General features: G+C 53.7%; 2 protein-coding genes across 5 annotated transcripts in view; one reads left to right on the forward strand and one right to left on the reverse strand.

The window, feature by feature from the left end:
* LAMB3 (laminin subunit beta 3) overlaps positions 1-14,346 on the forward strand; it is a 58,732-nt gene extending 44,386 nt beyond the window's left edge. For both annotated transcript variants that reach the window (XM_073216986.1, XM_073216985.1), the window contains 13 exons: positions 970-1,125; positions 1,470-1,666; positions 2,060-2,171; positions 2,987-3,365; positions 4,598-4,755; positions 4,852-5,072; positions 5,351-5,548; positions 5,871-6,015; positions 9,291-9,498; positions 9,882-10,023; positions 10,427-10,603; positions 11,345-11,498; positions 13,808-14,346. In XM_073216986.1, coding sequence (XP_073073087.1) covers positions 970-1,125; positions 1,470-1,666; positions 2,060-2,171; positions 2,987-3,365; positions 4,598-4,755; positions 4,852-5,072; positions 5,351-5,548; positions 5,871-6,015; positions 9,291-9,498; positions 9,882-10,023; positions 10,427-10,603; positions 11,345-11,498; positions 13,808-13,944 — 2,384 coding nt within the window. In that variant the 3' untranslated portion in view covers positions 13,945-14,346. The remainder of the gene's footprint in view (positions 1-969; positions 1,126-1,469; positions 1,667-2,059; positions 2,172-2,986; positions 3,366-4,597; positions 4,756-4,851; positions 5,073-5,350; positions 5,549-5,870; positions 6,016-9,290; positions 9,499-9,881; positions 10,024-10,426; positions 10,604-11,344; positions 11,499-13,807) is intronic.
* Positions 14,347-15,202: 856 nt separating this feature from the next.
* Positions 15,203-25,528, reverse strand: part of CAMK1G (calcium/calmodulin dependent protein kinase IG) — a 28,208-nt gene continuing 17,882 nt past the window's right edge. For all 3 annotated transcript variants that reach the window (XM_073216993.1, XM_073216991.1, XM_073216992.1), the window contains 9 exons: positions 23,251-23,389; positions 22,488-22,611; positions 21,089-21,164; positions 19,926-20,038; positions 19,108-19,186; positions 17,570-17,657; positions 16,907-17,331; positions 16,241-16,357; positions 15,203-16,086 (listed from right to left, as the gene is read on the reverse strand). In XM_073216993.1, the coding sequence (XP_073073094.1) occupies positions 16,267-16,357; positions 16,907-17,331; positions 17,570-17,657; positions 19,108-19,186; positions 19,926-20,038; positions 21,089-21,164; positions 22,488-22,611; positions 23,251-23,389 (1,135 nt within the window). In that variant the 3' untranslated portion in view covers positions 15,203-16,086; positions 16,241-16,266. The remainder of the gene's footprint in view (positions 16,087-16,240; positions 16,358-16,906; positions 17,332-17,569; positions 17,658-19,107; positions 19,187-19,925; positions 20,039-21,088; positions 21,165-22,487; positions 22,612-23,250; positions 23,390-25,528) is intronic.

A 25,528-nucleotide genomic window follows, 5' to 3' on the forward strand; every position in this document is an offset into this window, starting at 1 on the left:
AGTTTTTGCTGTAAGGAAGCACACACACACTGTTTGGTTACATAAACTGTACATGCATGAGAAAATGGGGGAAGCACCTTATGCATACATATGCCATTGCCTTTACCATGTGATGTGGTTTGCTCTGTATTTTTCTTTCTTCCAACACCGAGCATGCCTCCCTAGCAGGGATTATGTCTTATATCCTCAGGCCCTAGCACAACCACAGGCAAATTGTCAATGCTGCAGGAATGTTTATTGAATGAATATGTGGATGTAACACTCAGGGGTGACCTCACAAGTCCACCAGGGCCAGTGGGTTGTATGGGAGAGAGCAACGTGGACTGAAACAATTAGATTCAGGCTGGGTTTTTAAAAATCAGTTAAGACCTAGATGAAGGAAGAATCTGCATTTAAGCATGAAAAAAATCTGAATGTGGGGGTGGGAGAGGGCTGGTTCATTTCCTGTTGATATGACTTGTTTATGGAAAGGGGGAGAAAGACTTGAGTTTGACTTCAGTTTCTGGCACTTATTTCTGTGTGACCTTGAGTACATGCCTTAACATCTCTGGGCCTCAGTTTCCTCATTGGTACAAGAAGGGTGATGGTCCTCACCTTGCAGGGTTCTCGTGAGGACTGCATAAGGCAACATGGGAGGGTGCTCAGCTGTGCGGTACCTGGCGGTTGTTCAGTAAATAATGACAACAGAAAGTTCTATCGGACTTAACATGTGTTGTTAAGTCCTGTTCCACCTGCTTTACATTTACTCATTTCTTCCTCCGCAGAAGTCTGTGAGGACGGTATAACTATCCCCATTTTACAGATGAGGAAACTGAGACATGGAGGGGTTAAGAACCTTGACTAAAGTTGTCAGGTTATAAGACAGTAAGTGGTGGATTAAGGATTTGAACCAGGAGTCTGGCTTCCACAATCTTCTTATAACTCCCTGCTTGCCTTCTTTATTCCGACTGTGGTGGCCGTTTCTCTCAGCCTGTGAATGTGATCCGGATGGGGCCGTGCCGGGAGCTCCTTGTGACCCAGTGACCGGGCAGTGCATGTGCAAGGAGCATGTGCAGGGGGAGCGCTGTGACCTATGCAAGCCGGGCTTTACAGGGCTCACCCACACCAACCCAAAGGGCTGCCACCGTGAGTAGGGGGACCCAGCATGGCCCTGCTTGGGAATGGCCCTTGGAGCTACCAGGCTCAGGTCTTGCCCTGGTTTCTGGGACACCAGGTGCTGTGCCACTGGATTCCAGCAGGTGGCAGCACCAGCCTGGGCTAGAAGGTGGCGAGCCAGTGGAGGAGGGCGGGTGGCCAAGCTGCCAGGGCAGGCCCTGGTGGGAAGCGCGGTGGTCCTGTGAGTCACAGGTTATCTGGAGGGAACGAAGCTGCCTGATTCCTTTCCCAGGCTGGGCCCCTGCCCTCATGTATGTCCTCTGCGGGTGAGTTTTGGTTGTCTGCCGAGAGCTCACTAGCCCTCCCTCCGGCAGGCTGTGACTGCAGCGTCATGGGGTCCCGGCCGGACATGCCATGCGATGAGGAGAGTGGGCGCTGCCTGTGTCTGCCCCACGTGGTGGGCCCCAAATGTGACCAGTGTGCTCCCCACCACTGGAAGCTGGCCAGCGGCCAGGGCTGTGAGCCGTGTGCCTGCGACCCGCACAATGCCCTCAGCCCCCAGTGCAACCAGGTGTGAGGTGGGGGTGTCCCCATGGGCCCCTCAGCGGGGGAGAATCGCGCCCATCAGCCTCTGTCTCCCCTGCATGCTACTCTGGGCCTCCCCAAGGTCAGGCTGGGCTGCTGCTGCCCTCATTCCCCTTTTGGAAGGCTGCCCAGTCTCCCTTCCTCTTTGGCTCGGGGCCTTCTGCAATGCCATACTCACCACACCTTCTGCAGGGTCACTGTGGTCTTTGACTTCAGAGCCTGCCTCTGATGGGAGCCCTTATTTTGGGGGCACACCAGCTCGCAGGCAGCTGGTGAATCCTGAGCTCTGTCTGCTGACCAGGGACCTGGGCTACTTCCCCTATACCCAGGCAAGGCTGGGGCTTCTGGGGGGGCTCCCTCACAGTGCTGTCCCCCACAGTTCACAGGGCAGTGCCCCTGCCGGGAAGGGTTTGGTGGCCTGACATGCAGTGCTGCGGCCATCCGCCAGTGTCCAGACAGGACCTATGGAGAAGCAGCCACTGGGTGCCGAGGTGGGTGTCCACTGGGTCAGGGGGTGGGTGCTGAGGCTGTGGGGTGAGCCGGGGTGAGCTCGGGGCAGGGGGCGTATGGCCTGTGGTATGAGAGGGCCTTCTCTATGGCACAGGAGTGCACGCCCTGCACCTGAGGTGGCACATGCTCCCCTTTCTGCCCCTGCTGGTTGGCTGGGCCCACCCCTAAGGCCGGCTGGTTAGGCCACCTGTGTTTGCATGACAGGAGGGCTTCTCCCTACATCCTTGAGAAAGCATTTCCCAAAAGCCACCTCTAGGGCCCAGTAGTGGGGGAAGGATGTTTCTTCCTTCTTCATAGATGGAGAAAGTGAGTCCTCAGGGGGAAAGGTGTACTCTCCCCAGAGTCAGGTTGACAAGTGCTGACAAAAGCCTGGGACGTGGAGCAGGCAGACCCGGGTCTGGTCTCGCTCAGCTTCCACCTCCCTGGTGACAGGGGTGAGCCGCTCCCCTCTTTAGGCCCCAGTTTCTGGAAGGCATGTTGCACTTAAGTTCTCTGTGCCTCAGATCCTCATCTATAAAAATGGGAAAAGAAGGGTGGCTGACTATTACGGTGTGGTTGTGAAGGTCAAATGAGGTCATGTGGGTATGGACGTGGGGCACAGAGCAGCCCGGTGCAGAGTGGGTGCTGAGCAAAGGCTTGCCTTCTCTGCTGTCATTACTGTGATTTTATTCCAGCCTTGACAGTCCATTATTCTAAGTCAGGTAGAAGGAACTGGAGGTCAGGCCTCCTCTTCGGGCTCTCCCACCAGCTGCGCTGTCTCCCTGACCCAGCCCCGACCATCATTCTCCCCTGCCAGCCTGTGACTGTGACTTCCGGGGAACACAAAGCCCAGGCTGTGACAAGGGCTCGGGCCGCTGCCTCTGCCGCCCCGGCTTGACCGGACCTCGCTGTGACCAGTGCCAGCGAGGCTTCTGCGACCGCTACCCAGTGTGCATGGCCTGCCACCCTTGCTTCCAGACCTATGATACTGCCCTCCAGGAGCAGGCCAAGCATCTCAGTAGCCTCCGCAATGCCAGCGCTAGCCTGTGGCCTGGGCCGGGCCTGGACGACCGCAGCCTGGCCTCCTGGATCCTGGAGGCAAAGAGCAAGGTTGAGCAGATCCAAGCAGTCCTTGGCGGCGCTGCGGTCCCGGAGCAGGAGGTGGCCCATTTGACCAATGCCATCTTCTCCATTGGGTAATTCATTTCCGTGCCATGCACTTAGAAGAATTACACCATATGGGTGCACATAAGGGGCACACTGTCCTTGCTCCCATTGGTTCAGCCCTTTACAGTTACAAAGCATTTTCATGTTTGTTCTTTTAACAATTGCAAGTCCTGTGAGGTTGGTGTGTTGGTGTTATGACTTCCATTTTGCAGATGAGAAAAAAGGCACAGACGGGTGCTGTGACAGAGCCACATGGCCACTGAGGGGCGGAGCAGGGCCTCAGAGGCCAGGCAGGAGCCCAAGCCCAGCATTCTTTCAAGTCCCCAGCATTCCTGTAGGAGAGTCAGCTCTGCATTAGTCACCCGGGTGGAGGGCATCCGAGAGGCAGGAGCTCTAAAAATAACTTGCTTTTGCCGTTGGATTGGGAGCAGTCCCACACAGCCCCCCTCCTACTGGCAGAGCCATCTTGTTCATGAGATTTGGTTCTGGAAGCTTCTATAATTACATTGCATTCCCTGAGCCCTTGCTGAGTATTGGTGCCCAGATCCATCCAGGACTGTGATTGACCTAAGTCTCAAAGTTGAGCGGTGGTGAGTCCATAGGTATTTGGTAGGCTGGAAATGCAGGTGTGGAAGGATGGTCTTTGGAAGGATGTCCGTGCCCGACCGAGGCCTGGAGGAGGAGAGTGTGAGGCTGTGGAGGGTGCTGGTGGTTGGTCGAGCTGCAGAAGGGATGCAGAGGGAGGACAAAAGCTCAGGGGTCATGGACCAGGGCGGGTGGACGCTGACCCCCGTTCCGGTGGGGATGAGCAGTGGGCAGCAGCTCTGGGAGCTCAGTGGGGAGTGGGGGCTGCAGAAGGGAGACCTGGGAGCCTGGTGGGTAGTCCTCCTTCTCCCTGCCCAGGATCCAGTTCATCAGGCGGTGGGCGGCCGAAGTCAGTGTGCAGCCAGCCAATAGGAGGGCGTCAGGGTGGGCTCCTTGAGGAAGCCAGCTGTGGGGACGTGGAGGAGAACGGAGTGTCCAGATCACACAGCTCAAGGAAGGGGAGGTCTTTGTGGACGCCCCAAGCCCTGCAGATGGAGGGCGGTGCTGCCGGCCCTCCCAGCCTTTGTGCTACACAACTCTGTCCCACTGGAGGGCTCTGCATTCTGTCGCCTTGGCTGAAGTCCTTTCTCCTGACTCGGTTCCTCCAAGAGCATGGCTGGTTCCGGGGGGAGATGGTTCCTCCTTTCTTCTAGTGAAGGCTCGTCTCCCATCCCAGGCGGAGTCTCCAGGGCCTGCAGCCCGACCTGACCCTAGAGGAGATCTTGTCCCTCCCGGAGGACCTGGCCAGTGTGGGTAGAAGCTTCAGTCGCCTCCTCGTTATGTATCAGAGCAGGAGGAAGCAGTCGGAAGAAATCGGCAGTGCCGCGCTTTCTGGTGAGGCCTCCCGCCGCCATCTGTGCCGCACCTCCTCCTCGTCCATCCCCCTGCCGCCAGGCTCAGGGTGGCCCAATTCCCGTCCTCTTGCTGCAGGGGCCTTCCAGATACTCACTGCGGCCTACCAGCGGTCACTGCAGGCCGCCCAGCAGGTCTCCAATAGCTCCCGCCTGCTGCTCCAGCTCAGGGGCAGCCGGAGGGAGGCAGAGAGGCAGGCGCCACAGGCCGGTGGAGGAGCAGGAGCTGCGGGCCCCCGGCTCGAGGCCCTGCAGCTGGAGATGGCTTCCTTGCCTGATCTGACCCCCACCGTCAACAAGGTGACTCCTGGCATGGATTGCCACTGCCTGGAGCCCCTGGCCCAGCTTGTCACACACCAACTGCTGCTACATGTTTCCCACTAGGGCAATGTGAAGGCACCCTACCCCCAACCCATCCAGTTCTTTGGCTCCTCACTGCGTGCTTGGCAGTTGCCAAGGAAACAAGTTTCTGGTGCCTGGTTGCCATGGAGAATTCTGGCTGTTTGTCCCCTGGGTGTGGGATGGGTGGTTGTTGAGGAGCCTTGGATACCCTCTCTGATGTCCCCCTCTTTCCACAGCTCTGTGGGGGCTCCCGGCAGGCAGCCTGCACCCCAGAAGGGTGCCCTGGAGAGCTGTGTCCCCGAGACAACATCACGGCCTGTGGCTCCCACTGCATAGGTGCCCTCCCCAGGGCAGGTGGGGCCTTCCGGGTGGCAGGGCAGGTGGCCAAGCAGCTGCAGGGCTTCAACGTCCAGCTCCAGCAGACCAGGCAGATGGTAGGTGCTGTCAAGGTGGGGTGGGCACTATAGCAGAGGGGATAGAGCCTCCCGGACAAGTCAGTCCCATTGTACAGGCAGGAGCCCAAAGTCCGAGATATTAGGTGACTTATCTGAGGACCCACAGCAAGTGAGAGAGTTTGGGGCCAATGTTTTGGGCTTTTTAAACCTGATTCCACATCATTTCTTCTGGGGCCAAACCAAATTAGTTGCAAATGTTTCCCAGGTAGGTCTTGGGGAGCAGGTTCCCCAGAATCCCGGGGGCAGGTGAGACGTGCTCCCGGGACTGCGCCCGCTCCTGACCTTTCGAGTGTGCCTGCAGACCAGGGCTGCCGAGGAAGCCGCCCTGCAGGTGCAGTCCGATGCTCAGCGCCTGGAGACCCAGGTGAGCACCAGCCACTCCCAGATGGAGGAAGACCTGAGACGCATGAGGTACCTCATCCAGCAGGTCCGGGACTTCCTCTCCGGTGAGCCTGGCCTCCATGCGCCCTTCAGCTCATGTCTGGCCTGCCTGTCCCTGGTCCTCCCATTCCCTGTCCATGATCCATTCATCAGCCAGCTGCCTCCTGCCCTGGCCTCTGTGCCACCTGGGCCAGGCCCCCACCGTTTGCCTGGATGGCAGCCATGCCCTCTCGTGGTTCTCCCATCTTCCCTCCGACTCCCTTGCAATTGGTTCTCAGCAGAAGAGCCTGACACATCTTGGGGAAGTATGTAAGGGAGATCACATCCCACTTGTGCTCAAAACCATCCCCTGGCTTCCCTCATTCTGGGAACGCACCCCCAGCTCCTCACATGGCCTCTGCTGCCCTCCAAGGTGTGAACTTATGTCTTCCCCTCTTTGCTCACTGACCACCTTTGAACAGGCCAGGCCCTTGCCTGCACTGGAGATTTTTATTTGCTCTTTCTCTGCCTGGAATGCTCTTTCCAAGGCTGCTGGTTCTTGCGCTTGAGGCCTCCGTTTAAGTAACATCTCCCTAGAAAGGCCTGGCCTGAGCACCCCTCCCTCCAATCTGGTCTTCCCCTCCCATCCTTGCCCCTCTGCTGTCTGACCTTCACTGCACTGCTTCCAGCCTGTGGTTGTTGAATTCACTCGTCTATGCGTGTGCTGTTTGTCTCAGAACTAGACTCTACACTCTAAAAGGGCAGGGATGGCCATCTGTCTTGTTCACTGTCACCTGCACCCAGGGTTAGGACAGACTCAGAAAAGCACCCAGCGTTGGTGGAGTGAATAAATGAACCAGATCCCCTCTCTTGCCGCCCTGGGGAATGGAAAGATCCCCGGACAGGAGAGAGGAAACCTGTGTGACTTTGGGCAAGTTGCTGCTCTCTTTGCCTCATCTGTCGCCTCTGCAAACTGGGATGCTAGTATTTCACACATCTATTCTGAGGATCAAATAACTGATGTAAAATGTGTTTTCAAAAATCAAAGGTGCCTCAGGAATACGAGTTGATATTATTAGATTTCTCAACCCTGCCAGGGAATTTGCTTGGCTGGGAGCCCAGCTCATGTGAGCTGAGGGCTTAGTCTAACAACAGTGGCTTTCTTGCTACCGTAGTGGTGCTCTTGCTCCAAACAGGCCAAAGCCCCTCATGAGTGGATGGCAGGTCAGAGATGGGCTGAAAGGGTCCGCTGAGGTCCCAGGGCTTGCCTGAAGCCACACTGGGGTCAGCGTCCCAGAGAGCCCCAGAATGGGAGGCGGGGTCAGGGGCGGGGTGGGAATTCCTTAGGGATGCAGGGAGGTGGCGCTTGGCCTGTGTGGCTGTCCTAGCACCCTATTCAGGGTCATGCTTCTCTGGTCACGTGCCTGTCTGTCCCATCAGGGTCAAGCTCCATGGGGCAGGGACCAAGTCTAATCTGATTTTCAATTTTAGCCGTTCGCAGCAGTGGATGTCTGCTAAGCCCACCCTGAGACTCGATGCACATTAAAATGAGTGTAACTCAGACCACGCCTGTGGGCACAGCCGAAGTGACACAGAATAAAGGGAGGGCCCAAGCTGGGTGGGAGTGTGCTCACTTGTGGGAAGCTTTCTGGGAAGGGGTGCGGTAAGCCTTGTTCTGGGTGTAGGGCTCTGCATTAGATGAGAGAGGTCGATGTCTCTAGGAGGAGGTCCTTGTGCAAACCTGCAGCTGGGGATAAGCCAACTTCAAAACTCAGCCATAATCATGGTTTGGGCCCCTGCAGTGTGTGAATCTGGCTCTGAAGGCACATAGCAATGAATGAGGCATGGCTTCTGCCTTCCAGGAATGTCCTTCCATCTGGCAAGGAGGACACTGGGGCTGGGGCCTGTGTAGGTAGCCAGTGAGGAAACCCTCTGATTGCAGAGTAAGACTCTTCACAGGAGGTCGAGTCCAGGGGAAACCTTTCAGGTGGGTGGGTGCCCCCAGGTCAATACCGGTAAAATCTATAGAAGTGAACAGGGTGAAATGGTGGGGAGGATGCCATCTCTGTACTTCTGGCTTTACTCTGACCCAGAACTGGGTGGTAAAATTCTTGTGAATTGATTGTTTCATTTCATCCCTTCAGGTTGAGGACTGTTATTGCCATTTCATAGACCAGGAAACTGAGCCCAGAGAAGCCATCTGACCTGTCCCAGATTGCTTGAATAGTAAAAGAAGCCTGGGTCTGGACACCTTTCAATCATTCACTTACTCTACAAATACAGAGTGCCTCTCAGAGTCAGACGCTGTGCTAGGGCCTGGGGAGAGAGTCGTGGATGAAACCTGGGTGCTGCCATCGTGGAGCTTTGTCCTGGTGGGGTAACAGACAAAACACCAGAAAAATGAGTGTCTTGCCAATGGGTTTCAGACCCAGGCAAGTTCACAATGTGACCAAAGAAATGAGAGTAGAACCTTCTTGGGGTGAAAGGGTTATATCCAACTTTATTTCCACAGTGGCAGGTTAGTCACTATAATCCCATCCACTCAGAGCAAGTCTGCACACAGCAAACCAGTCTCTGCCTCTGGGCCCCTCTACCAGCACAGCCATCCTCTGGGCCTCTCTGCCCACACAGCTCTGCCTGCAGCCTTGCAGCCATGCCGCCATGCCATGATATCGCCCAGAGCCCTGGCAGGGCTCTTTTATATACAGTCAGTAATGATGCATTGCCCACAAGTGTGTAGTGAGCTAGCCAACCAGGGCCAGGTGAGAATCCTGGCCACAGGAACCTTCACTTTATCCACAATGAGTAAAGCGTTTGGCATGTGAGAAGTGATGCATGCTAGGGGGAAAGATAAAGCAGAGGAGAGGAGGGATGGCCTAGGGTGGAGGTTGCGATTCTAGATTGGATGGCCAGGGCCCACCTCTGTGAGAAGATGGTATTTGAGCAAAGACCTGATAATCTTTATCTGCCTTTGCAAAAATGGCCACTCTGGCCTGAGGAGGTGCCCATGGAAGGGGTTGTACTGCCAAGGAAGCAAATCCAGTTCCTGATGGCTCTCCCCAGCTCAGGGCTGATTATGTTTGTGCTCCAGGCGTTGTTTGGTACCAGCTGTCTGGCACCGCCTCCTCTCCCCCGCCTACAGCTCCCGTGGCATCAGACACTGAGTTAGCACAGCTGTGCTGACGCTCCTCCTCCTCCAGCGTTCCCGGAAGTTCTCCGGGAATGGGCACCTGAGTGTGCCCGGGACGCAGCAGCCAGGGCAGGGACTGAGCTTCCCGTGGGTGCTGCTTGGCCCGGAGAGGCCCCTGACCTTCGGGGAGGTGGCTGGGCTCCCCCAGTCTGATGGGCTGCTATCTTCCAGACCCTGACACAGATGCGGCCACCATCCAGGAGGTCAGCGAGGCTGTGCTGGCCCTGTGGCTGCCCACAGACTCTGCCACGGTCCTGAAGAAGATGAGTGAGATCCAGGCCATTGCAGCCAGGCTCCCCAACGTGGACCTGGTGCTGTCCCAGACCAAGCAGGACATCGCCCGGGCTCGCCGGCTCCAGGATGAGGCTGAGAAGGCCAGGTGTGGCTCTGGGCTCTGAACGCCCTGCCCAGGATTGGGCCTGCGTTTTGCTCCCCAACTCCTCTGCTTGATGGAAGAGGGAGAGGAGCCTCTGCAGGTCAGGGGGGTGGGGGTACCGAGGGCTGGGGGACAGAAAGGGGGCTCACACAGTGTCCAGGTAGTCCTGTCTTCCATATTGGAAACCAGGCCCAAAGGGAGTCTCAAACATAACACATTTGTCGTGTCTGCTCAGTGGGGTCCTGGGATGGAAATACTGCTGAGTTAATATTCCTTTTGTTGTCTCCACTGGAAAGGATCTTCTAGCCTGTTCAGCGAGTTGAGCCACCCAACTATCCATTTGTTATTCACTCCTCTCTCCTCTCTCTCCTGCTCTGTGGCTCCAGGAGCCGAGCCCAGGCAGTGGAGGGCCAGGTGGAGGACGTGGTGGGGAACCTGCGGCAGGGCACCGTGGCGCTGCAGGAGGCCCAGGACACCATGCAGGGCATCCGCCGTTCCCTTCAGCTTATGCAGGACAGGGTTGCTGAGGTGAGGCTTTATGGCTTCCGTCCCCCATATTTGGGAATGAACAGACAGATTTAGGCACAAGGCATAGAAAATGCCAGAAAGCCACTTGGACGGTACCTGAACTGGGACCCTAAAGAAGGAAGGTTATAAGCGTTGGGACTGGCTTTGAGCTTTTGTTTTTCTGGTCTCAGGGCCGGGTGCAGAAGGCAGGGGCAGGTGCTGAGCTGCAGTGGGGTGGGGGTCAGCTCAGCTGCTGGGGAAGGAGGAGGCCTGGATGCGAGGGGACAGAGGGGATAGGGAAGGGGCAATAGCGAGGACCTGGCTGGAGAGAGTTTTGGCTGCCTGAGGCGCTGGAGAAAAGAAGGATGACAGCTACTGCTTATGAGACCCACCACAAACCCCCAGCCCCCCTCTTTCCACAAAGGTTCAGCAGGTCCTGGGGCCAGCGGAAAGACTGGTGAGCAGCATGAAGGAGCAGCTGGGTGACTTACGAGCTCGGACGGAGGCGCTCCGGAGCCAGGCAGGGCAGCAGCGAGCGCAGGCAGCCCGGGCCCAGCAGCTCGCAGAGGGCGCCAGCCAGCAGGCACTGAGTGCCCAGGAGGTACAGAGAGGGCAGAGGCCATCCTGGAAGCACAGCGTGGGGGCCTGGGCAGGACACTTTATAAAACCATGGGCTCAAAGGCAACTAGAGCAACAGCTGTTCTAGAATAACCAGATGTGGGGCTTCAGGATTCACCCAAACCTGGCCAAATCCGAAACTACCTCTGGTTGCTTTTGGGGGGTAACTGGTTCAAGCATGTTGGAAATGATCTAGTCCAATCCCGCTCCTTTTACAGATGAAGTGGTAACTTTGATAGGCCCACGGGTCTCTTGACACCCAGGCCAAAGCTTGTCCCCTCTCGTGGCTACCTAGCCCAGACAGACACTCGCTGCATCACTGTCTTGACCCGGGCCCATCAGTGTTAGAGTTACATCAGAGAGAAGACCAAAGTGCCATTCCCGATGTCTCCAGCATTTTTAGCAGTTTGCCAGGAATATTGGCAGTTGTGGTCCCAGCCCAGTGGCCAGGCTGCCACATATACAATTCAGGGACAACTGTGCCTGGCACTGTGGTGCAAGTGAGGTGTGAAAGGACAGGAGGCACAGATGGAGGGAGGGAAATACAGGAGTTTAAGTTACAGTTTGTGGCCTCGGGGTTTTTATAGGCAAAACCGACCCATGCAGAATATAAGGAGGCAGTTGACGTGCGGGTGGATTTGGGTAATACCACATGCTTCCACAAAGGTTTTGAGGACTTTGGATGGTGATGATGGCAACACTGAGACTGTCCTATAATTTTCAGGGATTTGAGAGAATAAAGAAAAAATATGCAGAATTGAAGGACCAGTTGGGGCAGAGCCCCATGCTGGGTGAGCAGGGCAGCCGGATCCTGAGCATCAAGACGGAGGCAGAGGAACTGTTTGGGGAGACCATGGAGATGATGGACAGGATGAAAGGTGAGGGGATGGCCCAGGGGCTCGGACTCCTGGGCGCTCCCGAAGGCTGAGCCCAGCCTGGGTCTTCTGCGACCCCCTCTTGCTGGAGCTAGCAGTGCAGAGGGGGTGAGACCAGTCGGGATTTGCTGAACACCTGGTAAGGAGGAGGCATAGTGATGGGGCTGGGGGAAGGCAGAGATGTTCACGAGATTTGCCCTGCCCTGCAGCTTGCATTCCAGAGGGGGACATTGTTCCTATTGTTCACAAGAGGCATTAAGCTGTATTTAACAAGGGGTCTGTGATAGAAACCGAAATAACAAGACCTCTAGGGGTTCAGGTGATAATGTCAGAGAAAAGGTGAAGTTCAGAAGGGATAAGGTTTGATGTGGGCCTGGCAGGATGCACAGGCCTGGGTGAGGCTGTGAGGAAGAGGAGGGGCATCAAGACGAGGTGGGTGGGAAGGAACAAGGCATGTAGAGGGCGGGGGCAGGTGCATCCCACAGGAGAGGAGGGCTGGGGAGGACAGAACAGGTGGGAGGGAGGCAGCATGGGGTCAACGCGGCGGGTCCAGGGGGCCGCCTCCACGTCTGGGGGAGGAGGGCAGACTCTGCCCTGGAGGCAGCAGGGTCTTCACCCTGGCAGATGCATAATGAATGTAAGCCATCACCAAAGGGTTCCGCGCTTCCTCAGGAAGGAGAGTAGGCATTTCTGGGATCCACATTTATTTTCTAAAGACATGATGGTTGGGTCTCTGCACTAGTGTGCCCAGCGAATGCCAGGAACAGAATTTCTCTGAATTTTAGAAAAAAACAGACAAAGATCCATTTGACTAGCCAGGTGGATAGCACAGAGAAGGTTGGCCCGGCGAGCTGGCAGAGAGAAGACACGAGGCTGCGGCCAGCCAGACCTGAAGGGTGAAGCGAGGGGTGCAGACTGAGGGGGAGGGGGCTCAGGGCTGGGTCAGCATGTGCCCTGCCCGTGTTCGTGAGTGTTTAAGAGGAAGATAAAGAACGTGCTTATCAAACTCTGTGGATGACAGATGATACAATGGGTAACAGAACCGGTGTTCTATGGCAATGTCGGAAGAACTGAAAGGCTATCCTGAAAGGACAGGATGGAAGTACGTAAGGAGAAATATCTCCCACCCTGGCTCGTTTGGGCATAATCCTACAGGCACAGCTCAGTTGAGGCCTGGCTTCTCAGTGGCTAATGTAGCTGAAAATAGGTCATTACTGGTAAGTGATAAGCAACTATGAGTTGTTACTCACCTGAAAAAGACTCCAGACGCGTGGCTCAGTAGTGTCGTGGGTCAGCAGTACCTTGCTGCTGCCCAAAGAGCAAAAAGATATGAAAAGCAGCCACCAAAATAAGGGAAGAAATGGCTCAGGGGTGATATTAAAAACATTCAGTAACTATTCATGTTATGTGCCTACCGACCAGAAAAGGCTCAGGTTGTAACACTGGGACAGGCATTTACCTGCTTGCAGGGATTTATCCTTAATTGCGGGATGATGGGAAAGATCTCGCAGAGGGAACTTGTGGGAGTGGGGACCAGGGAATAGGACAGTGGCTGTTACATTTCAATATTTTATCCACCCATAGGTCCATAGGGGTGCTGGCTGGCTTAATAATGCCAGCCCAGTAACAACCCAGTTATACTTGGCTGCTAGGATCCCACCTGTGGAGTGGTGTTCTGTGGTGGCTGCTACATCCTCAGGAGGGACACTGACAAACCTGGACATATCACAGGGAGGGTGACCAGGGTGCGGAGGTAGGGAAGGGCTCAATAATTATATTGGATGAAGACTGGCTGAAGGAACTAGGGAGGCTTGGCCTGGAGAGGAAGCGGCCTCAGGCATTTGAAGGATCCCCACGTGGAAGAGAGAACAAATATGCTCCCATACCCTTAGGAGACAGACCTAGACAACTGGGTGGAAGCAAGAAGTGCTCAGATTCTGACTTAATGGGAAGACTTCCCTAACAACTAGAGCTGCCTGAAGGTGGAGCCCTGGGAGGCAGTGCGCTCCCTGCTTATTCCTGGAAACGTCAGGGCTGGGGCTGGGAGCTCCTGTGAATATGACGGACGAGACCCCCGCCCAGCCTGACAGGACAGACAGACTGGGCTAGTTCACTTCAGAGAACTTCAGATTCTCCCTGCGTACTCTGGCGGTGGCATGCCGAGGGGAGAGGCGCCTGAGAGGCCAGACAGCCCTGGAGGTGGTTTCTCCTGCAGGGGCTGCCTCTAGGTGGGCAGGAGGAGAGGAAAAAGTCGGGGGTCTGTGGGTTCCTCACTAGCAGCTCCTCCACCCTGCGGTTTCATCTGTCCTCAGACATGGAGTTGGAGCTGCTTCAGGGGAGCCAGGCCGTCATGCTTCGCTCAGCGGACCTGTCAGGGCTGGAGAAATACGTGGAGAAGATTCGCAACCACATCAACGGGCGCGTGCTCTACTATGCCACCTGCAAGTGATGCTCTGGCTTCCAGCCCCTGGCCCCAATCATCTGCCCTCTGTGCTTTTGGGGGGCAGACTGGATTGGAATACTTTCCAGCTCCAGGAGACTTTTATGCAGCCTAAAGCACAGCCTGGCCAACCCCTGGTGTGCACCTATTGAGATCATTCTGGGCTGCAGCTGAGCCTGAGCTGATGGGACCCAGCTGGTGGAGGCGGGCTGTGTCATGGGGGGGAAGCTTGGCTGGGCAGTAGTGTTCCTGCCCTTCATCCTCCACTGAGGCTGAATCCTGGATCCACACAAACTCTTAACAGAAAATGATATACAAGTGAAAAGCCCAATAAACATCTGTGGAAAGAACCCTGGAGGTTCAAAGAGGGAAAATGGTCTGTCTCCCCATTAAATAAAGCTTCGTCACTTGTTTCTGTCTCCCATTTGGGGTTCCTGGGTGCTCTTCTGCCCATGTTCAAGGCTTAGAACTGTATGAAGCCATAGGCCTGCCTCACTCGCAGTCCAGCCTGCTGACCTCCCAAACTTAGGGAGACTGGACCCCTTTGCCCCAGGGCCTGATGCGTCCATCCTTGAGAAACCAGAGGAGCCATTTTCATCTGTCAACAGTGATCCCACTTCTCATTTACACACGAGGAGGTAGACGCCCAGGGAAGGAAAGTAATATGTCCAAAGTTCACACAGCTTCTTGAGGCAGAGCTCAGACCAGAATCTGTGTCTTCTGGGATCTCAAAGGGAAGTAAAGGAAAGTGTATTTGTGTGTGTATGTGGGGGGGGGGGGGGGGCGAATATGGAAACGGCATGACTGTGTGATAACCGTGGCTCAGGCACACACTGTGCTAGGACTTCATTTACATTAACTTCTTGATTGATAATCATGTTAGTTACTGAGCACACTGTGCTGGACACGCCGTCTATGTCATCTCAGGATGTCCGTGGTGTTGGTGGTCCCATGTGACAAGTGGGGAAACCAAGGCCCTTAGGCTGAGTCACTCCCCCAAGGCCACAGATGTGGTAAGGCAGAGCAGAGCTGGGCCTCAGATTCACGTTCATCTAGTACTGTCATTAGGACAAAGGACTCTGAAGCCAACTGCCTGGACTCCAACAGACCCCACCCGAGGGGCTGCCGAGGAGCTGATGCGTCAGCAGGTGTAACTCCTGGCCCTGGGTGCCTGGCCCCATAGGCTCCCAGTCCACATCAGCTGCATAGGCTCAGAAGTCCCTGAACTGCTTGCTTTTGCCTTTGAGAAGAAAAAAGTGAAGCCTCATAGAGAAAAATATGTACATTTTATTAAGCATGACACCGAACATGAGGTTGGAGGGGGCAAGAAAACTGGGGAGGGGGAAGGGACAAGAATAATGTGCCTGATTTTTGTGAACAGAAGGGAGCAGAAGCGGGATTGGAATCACTGGCTGAAATTAAACCAGTCAACTTCCAGCTTTTACTAGATTGGGTGTGTGTGGAGGGCATCTGGCCAGGATAATAACTCCTTACAGTACCTAGGATTTCTTTCTTTGTCATGTTGGAGGCTGGGTGCTGTTTTTGGACAGGGGCAGGGAGGGAGGAGGTTCGGAAGTGTGCTGGCAGGAGGGTGGCCCGGTCTCGGTGCAGTCAGGAGCCTATCCGAGTTCAGCATTTGAGCTTGAGAGCCCACAGACCAGGAGCTGCCTGCCACTCATGCGGATGGGCAGGCACTGACATTCACGAGCCCTTCTGGCCACAATGAGGCCTGAGAGGCGGGAGGGAGGGTGTGCTGAGCAGGGAGTCTGGGTAGGTGGTCCACATGGCTTTGCTTGGAGAAGGTGACACAGCCTGGCCAGCCTGTTAAGCTCTTCATGACGAACAACACAGGCTTGGCAAGAGCAATCTACATGCACTGCACTGAGCCATGGCACGCAGGGTGTGGGGCACAGGGCGGGCAGGTCAGGGGGACCTGGGAGCCTCAGATGCTGCTCCTCCTGTTGGCAGGAGAGGCCTCCACGCCCTGGGGCTCACTCCTGGGCCTTCTGAGAGCATCTGCTCCAGGCGGCAGCCGTTGGCTGCTTCTGACCAGAAACTGCTCCTGCCCGGCCTGCTCTGCTTGCTCCCTCTTCCTTCCACTGCAGAGTAGAGGCCAGGTTTGGAGGGGCAGAGAAGAGTGGAACACCTCTTCTGCAAGGCAAAGGGGTTCAGGGTGGGGGTGGGGCTGCTGCCTCTGGCACCCCTAAGTCTCTGTCTTTCATACTCGGGGATGTGGCTTTCCTCCTTGGGTAGAAGCTCTCCTGACCCTCCCACCGCCAGCCCCTCCTGCCCTTAGTCCCCTCACCTGAAAACTGCAGGATGAGCTGGGGATCACATGAGGAGACACACTCCAGTTTGCCCTGCCCGGCAGTGGGAGCTGCCGCTGGCTTTGACTGGCACCATGACCTCTGATTTGTAGTTCCTGCAAAGGAAATGAAGCAGCAGGCATGAGAACTGGAGGAAGGAAGAGGGGCTGCGATGCTCCTCTGTGCCTGTGGCATCCATTCAGCCTCCCCTTTAGGAGGCTGTGCATGTACAAGCCCTTGCAGTAAATAAATACAACCATCAAGCACCCTTCCTCCTCCCCAAACACGGACACCCTGGGAACTCAAAGAGCCTAACAGTCATCACTCATGTGTACCTGGTTTTCTATGTGCACTTATAATCCCTGTTGCTTACTAAACCTTTATAGCATCTCTTGAGGCAGGTTAGGTAGATAAATGTAATTCGATCAACCCATTTTACAGAGGAACAAACTAGAAACAGAAACATTGACTGACTTGACTGTCCATGGCTGCAGAGCTAGTGAGCGGCACGGACAGGCCTGGAAGCAGTTCCCCTGCCCTCCATCCAGAGCTCTTCCCATAGAGCTGCCTCTACTCTGCTTGATTCCTTTCAGCCCCACTACCCGAGGTCTCTCAGACCCAGGCTGAGCAGGGCCAGCCCTCTGTCTCTGGCTGTAAATACTTACTGTTTTTTGTTAGCCTTTTTGAGGAGTGTGGGCTCGGAGCAGTGGGAGGACTTCCCTTTGCTCCCAATGCTCAGGCAGCTGGAGCAGCAGCCACAGGGTCCGGCAGTCAGGGGCCCCTGCTGCATGGGCACCAGGCTGCTGCTGATGCGCAGGGAGCCATTGACCAGGCAGTTGAGGGACCTGCCACCAGGGGCGCTGGGCCGGGGGCTGTGCTGGCAGGGCAGCCGGGACAGGGCAGGGAGCCCCACGCTCTGCTCCAGGGCGGGTGCTTCAGTGATGGTGATCACAGGGGAGCTGGGGCTGGAGGCTTCTGAGGCTTGCATGGCAGGTGGCCTGTTCTCCACCCCTGGGCAGCCCCCTGGGCTGTGCAGGTTCATGTGCAGCTTCCTCATGTGATGCACCACAGCTGCTGCGTTGAAGGCTTGCTAAAGAGACACAAGACCAACCCCTGGCTGTATCCAGCTTCAGAGACCACAGGGCTCAAGCCTTCCCCTTGGCTGTGCCCTCCAGAAATCTCTGTGCTTAATTCTCATCTTAGAGAAGGCCAAGGGATCTCCAGTGTCTGCTGGGAAGCCTCAAGGAAGCCCCTACACCAGGCCTTGCCCCAGCCCAGCCTCCAGCAGCCCAGAACAGCATGCCCACCTCCTGGAGAGGACAACTTACCCTCCACTTGCTCTTGGCAAAGTTCTTCTGGATCTGGAGACTGACGGATGGGTAGATGTCTCGGTGGAGGGCTGTGTTCCCGTCAATCCTATGGATGCACAGCAGATGCCTGGCTAGTGGGTACCTATGGGAGCCGTGGGTTGGCCTGGGGGCTGTGCATGCAGGCTGAGGTTAAGCTGAGTGGAGTGCCCCAGAAGAGTGGTCCACAGAAGGAAAGGGCTCTAGAACCAGGGCTCCTCTGTCTCCTTGGGCAGGTCAGAGGGGGACTATGCTTTGGCAAAACCAAAGACTTGCTTAGAGCAGGGTCAGCAAACTATAGCCTGTAGCCAAATCTGCCCATTGCTTGTGTAAATAATGTCTTCTTGGGACACATGCCCATTCATTCAGGAATGGGCTATGACTGCTTCTGTTCTTCCAACTACAACTGAGTAGTTGCCATAGAGATGGTATGGCTAGCAAAGCCTGAAACACACACTATCTGGCTTTTTACAGAATATATCCCTTTTGCTCAAAACCCACCTCCTCCCGGAAGCCTTCCTGGATCAGGCCGCCTTTTCCTGTACCCTCAGACTCTTATTCACTCATCTCTTAAGTGTTTCCCAGACCCTCCCCATGTGCAACGCTGCTTTCTCGGTACTACCCTTGGTGCTACCCAGAGAAGTAACAGAATGGCCCTAATCCACACGGGATTTCAGTGTAGGTATTCAGCTATGTTGCTTGCCTTGAACTAGACAAAGACATTGAACATTGTAAGACCTGTGTTCATAGAGAGAGATGGGAGGTCTGCCTGCATTGCAGGAGCCAGGGCATCTCACAAGGGCAGAGGCTGCTTGGGACCCTGCAGGATGCCACATACAAGGCAAGAGGCAGGACATGCTAGGTGGTGAAAATGACATGGCCCGACGTGTGGTTGAGAAAGAGTTTCATATATGGGGTGGAGGAAGGGAAGGAGAGAAAGATAACTTCTGGCCTTTTTGAAACAGAGAAGGTGTGTTGGGAATCCTGGGAAATGAAGTTGGAGATAAAGGGTCAGGCCCAGAAGAGGGAAAACCTGGAAACACAAAGGAATCTAGTTTGCTCTGGCAGGAAGTGGGGAGCTAGTGGGAATTCTTGAACAGGTGTGTAACATGAAGAAAGGAAGTGTTTCAAGACTTTATTTACCTACTTTGCTGATGGGTTGCTTTTGTAATTATTCACAAATCACTTCACATGGAACAGGGTTGGATCCCAGAAAAAAATGATGCTCTAAGGACAGGGCAGAGTTGCCTGTTCCTGGTAAAGTGCTACGCTCTAGTCTGACAGCAGTGCCTAGTTGCATCTGCCTCCTGCACTTGACTAGGTGCCCGCCTGCCTCCCCTGGGTGAGAACCTGCTTCATTAAGTGCTGTTTGCATCTCCAGCTGGACCTGATAAACATTGCTGAACTCCTTGCATGCTGCAACAGGAAAGAGCTCGGGGCAAACACCACGTGAACGAGTCGGCACGGGATCTGGGGAGCCACATGGCTAGCGTCTGGAGCCCACCCCATTCCTCACTCACCAGGGGTGCCTCAAGGCCTTCTCACAGGTGTACCGCTCATTTGGGTCCTTCTCCAGCAAGTGGCAAATAAAATCCTTGGCTAAGGGGAGCAATCAAAGACACAACAACTAAGGAGCAGATTTCCCGACTCATAGAAATTCACTTCCGGGCTGGTGGGTGGCCGTGAATGCATCTTTAGCTAATCTTCCAAAGAGGCAATTTTAAGAGTCTTAAAAGAGGAAAAAAAAAACCAAGCCACCTAACAACCCACCATAAACTGCCAAAAAGAGGCTCTACACAGCCTCACCCACACAGCACTGCATCACGAGGTACTGAAGCGCCTGTGTGCTACACGTGTGTGCATTTTCACTGGTCAGGCTGGCAGCCACACATGGGTACATATGTGAGCGCTGGCTTATTGCGGCTCCAATCTCCTCTTAATGGTCCCCAAAACATCTCATAACTGCCTTCTCTCACACACACACACACACGCATTGCATGCTCTCGGTCTTGGTATGTAAAAGGCCAAAGTTGGCCTTGGTTTTTCCAGTCCTGCCTGGAACACTCCCCTGGATGCGGCTCTGCCCTCATTACCTCCCCAACTTCTACCAGGCATACTGCGATTGTGCCTCTCAGGAAACAATAGCATGAACTTAGATGTGGATAATCGATTTGGCCTTTGAACCAGATGAAGATCTCTCCACGTTCCTTGGCAGCCTGTTCTGTAAGGTTCCCCAGGGGCTTCCAAGAGCCAGGACTGTCATCCTTTGTTAAGCGCTTCCTCTTGGCAGCCTCTGCCTTGAGCCTGTTATCTTGTCCTTCACAGCCGCTGACCTTACCTGACTCAGAAATGTCATCCCAGAATGGTGAGTCAAACTCGTAGTAGCCTTCCTTGATCTTCTCAAAAAGCTTAGACTCAGTTTCTTCATAGAAAGGAGGATACCCACATAACCTGCAGAAAACAGGAAGGAGGTAGGCTGCTGAACAGCCCTGTCCTCCTCGGGCTGGCTTCTCCCCTCTGCCCAGTGCCCACCACACACACAGGCAGGCAACCAGCAGTGTGAGCAGGACATAGACCTGCCTCTGATTCAGGAGCACCATGAGTCTCATCAGGTGATGATGCAGGAGCCATAGTTTGGAACAGCCAGTCCTGGAGGCTGACGGATGGGTACATGTTTTTTATATTTCCCCCAAACCCTTGCCACTTCTCCTTGCACTTCCTCTAACTCTTAGGTGATGTAGAAAATACCTTTAAGAAGGATGGCAGGAAGTCCAACTGAATGTAAATTTCTTAAGGGTTTTTTTTTAGGCTATTTTGTTCTTCATTCTTTAGCACATAAACCAGTGATTGGCAGAGAGTAGACAGTCCACAAATACTTGTACAAATGAATGAATGAGAGTAGTTGTTCATTATAAGTGGAGGAAATAGAGAACTGAATCCACACTAAGGGATAAATAACTAATAGCAGGTTATTTTCCTAAGAGCAAAAATGTGCTGTAGGTGAGGAGGGATGGTGGGGAAGGGGTGATGAGGAGGTTTGGCAAGCAGAGCCTGAGGATGTCTGGAGGGGAGCAGTGAGCAGGTTCATCCGGGCCATCATTCTGCCTTGAGCTGATGTTGCCAGGAGAAAAATCTGAGATGTGAACATTGGGCCCCCTTGGTTTCCAGGCTTGGCGTGGTCTCTCTCCTTCCTGCTGCTCATTCCACAGAGTGGGATTCAACACATTTATACACTGTAAATGAGGCTGTACAGGAAGAGCAAGGACCCTGTGGCTGAACAGTGGGATCACACTGAGCTCTGGTTTTATAACCTGGTGGAGATCAAGACAGGAAACTTTGGAGCTGTGTGCATGAGTAAGAGTGTGTGTGTGCGCGCACACATGTACACGCACGTGCTTTGAAGATAAATGCTGCCAGGGGAGCTGAGACGGGAGGGGAGAAGAAGGGGTGAGCAGGCTCTGAGATTTCTCAGGAACTGAGCCAATGCCAGCTTCTACTCACAGTATGTAAGTGATGACACCAATGGACCAGCAATCCACAGCTTTGCTGTAGGGCTTCTGGGCCAGCACTTCCGGAGCTGCAGGAAACCAAAGACGGGGTCAGGGCTGGGGCAAGAGGACAGGACTAAGGGGGGAGGGCCGAAGGTGAGCAAGAGGCCTGGAGAAGAGGCCCGGGGCAAACCTGGGACCTGGTTGTGTCAGTGACACTGGAAACTTTCCTAGGGCGGGACTCTCCCGTTAGACTTAATATTTCTCCATCAGCCTTCAAGGCCCCTGTAACAGTGCCTATGCGTCCCCCATCAGACCGCAGATCTCCAGGGCTATGTCTCCGCCATCAGAATAAGTACGCTCTGAAGGCAGGGCCTATGTCTCCCCACTTAGCTGGCCGATTTCTGAGGCAGGGGCGAAATCTGCAAGGTAGGAGTTGTCTCTTTCCCACTGGATCGGAATTTCCTTGAAGGCAGAGACTGAGACACCCCTGTTAAAGTTAGGAGTTCCCAGAGGGCAGGTAGTAAATGTCCTATCCGTCTCTGAGGCCATTATCAGATGGAGAGCTCTATGAGGAAATGAGCCATGCCTTTCTCTGATTCGGAGCTCTGGGACAGCAGAGAGCTACCTTTTGTATTTATTTCAGATTCTAGGGTTTTGCAACCAATACCTGATGGTAAGTGACTGATCTCTCTTTGGGGGGTTGAGCAGATTCCTGCTACTGAGTCAGGGTTCTGCTTCCCACTTTCCAACCCTAACTAGGTGATGATTGGCTAAGAGGGAAGGCGCAGGATGGGTGCTCTGAATTTTTACTTTCTCCCCTATGGATCTCAGGAATGCTTTCACAGTAACTTGCTGGCTTTTACTTTTCTTGGGTGCTTCGGAAGCCCCCAAGGGGCTTTAGTCAGGAGGCCTGACCTCTGCTAGCTTCCTAGTGTGTTTCCTTGGTATACATTTGGGTCTAGGTTCCTCAGATTCAAAGTCAACACTGTGCCCCCAGGAACTATCAACTGGGGGGCTGAGGTCTCCTCTACAGTGGGAGAAAAGAAAGGGGTGATAAGTGGTCAACCCCTCCACAATCTAATGATCTCTGGGTTTGTGATTTTATCTCTGCACCTGGTCTAGCTGAATAGACAAAGGCTGGAAGTCTGACTGCAAAAGTGACAGTCAGGTTTAGACAGGGACCGTAGGAAGGGCTCGGGGTAGACTGTCTTTAAAGATACAGGATTTGGGAGCCATAGGGGGTAGTTTCAGAGACAAATGGAATCTACCCTAAACCTCATAAATGAATGTTCTACCTGGATTGCTCCTGAAGTTGAACCATATCTTCCCATAACCACCCTTTCTGTAAATAATATCCATGTGTTTGGATATAGTCAGCTGGTCAAACTCCCTTCCACTCCCGGGCTTACCCACATAGCCTGGGGTCCCACAGGCAGTGGACATGACCCCACTCTGTTCCATTTTGGACAGACCAAAGTCTGTGATCATGATCTTAGAATTCTCTTCAGGGGTGAGGTACAGCAGGTTTTCAGGCTGTGGAAGAGAAATATCATGTAGTATGTGGGATACAGTCATCTGAAACACACATTTGTTTTCTTCCCCATAATAAATAATTTCATAGAAAGCTGCACCCTGGGCTCCTGACTTCAAGGCCAGGCCCATTTCTTCCACTTATTTCCTCCTTCCTCCTTCTTGAACTCTTGCCTCCATATCCTAGCAATCCGTGTTTTGTTTATGCCCAACTTCGCTCAGCTTTACAGCTGTTAACCTACTAATCCACTCATCCCAACCACCTTAACACTAGGTTTTTTTTTGAGGAAACCAACTATTAATGATCTTTGATCTCTCTAAAGTCTGGTACACACATGACACAATGTTGACCCTCAGTAAGTATATATTACATTTGCTTTTGACTGTGGCTGGGTTCAAGACGTGTGGTTATCTTGCTATCCTAATAGGGTGAGGCCTAATGAAAAGTTCAAGAAAAGGTTGAGGTGCAAATTAACAATGATTGCTTGGTCATCTGTGATTTGTTTAAGGAATCTGAGGGCAGAAGGGGACTCAGGAGTCTATTAGTACAACCCTCTGCTTTACAGACCTTAGACTACCCATGACCCATGTAGTCTCCTGACGGGTCATTCTCTGTCCCACCAAGGAGTCCCACCTTGGTACCTTTAAGTCTCTGTGGACGATGCCATTCTCATGGAGGTATTTCACTGCTGACAAGACCTGCTGGATCACCAGGCTGGCATCCTTCTCTGTGTAGACACCCCGCTCCAGGATCCGGTCAAAGAGCTCCCCACCAGAAACACTGCGGGCACAGGGGCAAGTGCAGGAATCCAGTTCTTATTTCAGGTCAAAGGGACATGAATGTATTTGCTCTGCAGCCATGGACACAGCTGCGTCAGAATAGGCAGGTGCTCAGGGACTGCGCAGAGAGGACCCCTCCAAGCTCAGAATACCGCCTTTGCATGCTGGAGTGGTATCGCTAAGAAGTCATTTTTCTGGGCCAACCATTGACCACTCGCTGAAAACGTCCTTTAAAATGCAAAATGCCCCTGGTTAGGGTCTAGAAAGAAGCCAATAATCTCTTAGAGGGGACACATGTCTTAGCTGTCTTCTTCCCTGGCCTATGGCACAGGAAGGCATGCTAGAAACTGAATATGGTGAAGCTGAAATCAGGCAAAGTGAGGTGTTCAAGTAAGACTAAAAGTGCGCATGACATGATCTCTTTCCTTGTTTTGCAACACTGGGCTGTCTAAAGTGGGCATCATGGGGTGGAGGTATAGTGGCGTTTTAAGGCTCAAATGAAATGGAATGGTCAGGTTCAGAGGAGCGTTAAGATGAGGCTGGCCCTCCTGCCTTGAATGCCATCTATACTATTTTGCCAAGAAGCTTTCTAGTCAGTACTGGAATAGCTTGGTGGCAAAGAACTCATGACTTCTTAAGACAGACTGCTTTATCTTGTGTCACCTTCTTAATATTTCTATAGTTATGATGGAAGTTGACTCCCTGTAGCTTCTACCGGCACATACCATTGGGGCCACCCAGAAAAAGAACACTGTCCTTTCCTATGAACCTTTTTGAGTATGTGAAGACAATGAGATGCCCTCCTGAGGCCTTCTCCTGGATCAGCACCCCTGACTACTTCAGCCATGAGCCCAGGTTTCTATTCTCTCTATCCCAGGTGTCCCCCCACGGTTCCATGACATTTGGGTGTGAATATGCACACAGGACGGGGCCATGCAGTAATGAGACAACAGAGCTCCCTCAATCAACATGCTCACCATCTACTCCTTTGGCTTCTGTCCTGAAGCTCTGGGCTCCACTCTAGGAGCTGCAGGTACATGAGAAAGCTACTCTACGTACACAGCTGTGAATTCCTGACTCAGACTGACCCGGGTCCTGGAGCTGGTCCTCTCTGAGGCCTGGCCGCTCTTCAGTGACATCTGAATCTGCCTACCTCCCCGCCTCACCTGGGCTGTCTGAATGGTGGTGGGAATTCTGTTGAATTGGCCGCGTGGTCCCTGTTGACTTGTTAGTGCCGCTCCGGGCACCCTCTACCTCACTCTCTTGACTTCCTAATAGTCACTGGGACTCAGGTGAGCCTAGGAGTTAATAGGCTGTTTAGGCTTGAGTCAGCTCATTAAAGTTTCTGAGGACTCAGCCCATCAGTCAATAACATGAATCCAGCCACAATACGATTACACAGTGATGTGTGTGTGCGCACTTGATAAACAGAAGCATCTCCCGGCCCAAGGCTGAGCCCTCAGGAGCACTGGCCGATCCCTGCAGCAGTCACTCTCAGGCAGAACTCTTGTTTATACATGACAATGATAAGGAAACCCTTCTAATGAGGTACCACTTCTGGTCCAGATGGGCACCCACAATTACAGCCTGTTTTTAAATATGGGAAAGTCTTGATCTTGCAATATATCTACCTGTCTTCTAATCCTACAGTGGTTTTACCCTGAAGTGATGTTAAAACATTTAATATCCACTTGGATGGACACAGACTGACTGGTCAAAATGGACTCAAGCTATGAGCCGGAAAAGGGTTCTGAGGCCTCCTGTTACACTAGGCATTACCCCTTCTATTATAGGGTTTTGTGTGTGTGTGTGTGTGTGTGTGTGTGTGTGTGTGTGCAGAAAGTCTGAGGGGAGAGGCTGGATAGCAGGGGAGGATGTAGGGATTGGGGTCACAGCTATTTGCTGGCTGGTAGTTAATATTTTAATGACGGGTAAGGCTGGACTGGTACATACCAACTCAATTATCAGCTCTAGCTTTACCCCTCCGTCCACATAGAACACGACCATGACCAGTGGCATATTGTATTTCACAAAACTCTTGGCATTTCAGGGCCTCTTGAACTAATCTTGATGTTGTCTTTTAATGACCATACTTCCCTCACCACTAACCAGCATCCTCTAGGCCACCCAGGCCCCGTGA

The sequence above is a fragment of the Manis javanica genome, chromosome 11 (genome assembly GCF_040802235.1).
Source record: "Manis javanica isolate MJ-LG chromosome 11, MJ_LKY, whole genome shotgun sequence".
Classification (NCBI taxonomy): domain Eukaryota; kingdom Metazoa; phylum Chordata; class Mammalia; order Pholidota; family Manidae; genus Manis; species Manis javanica.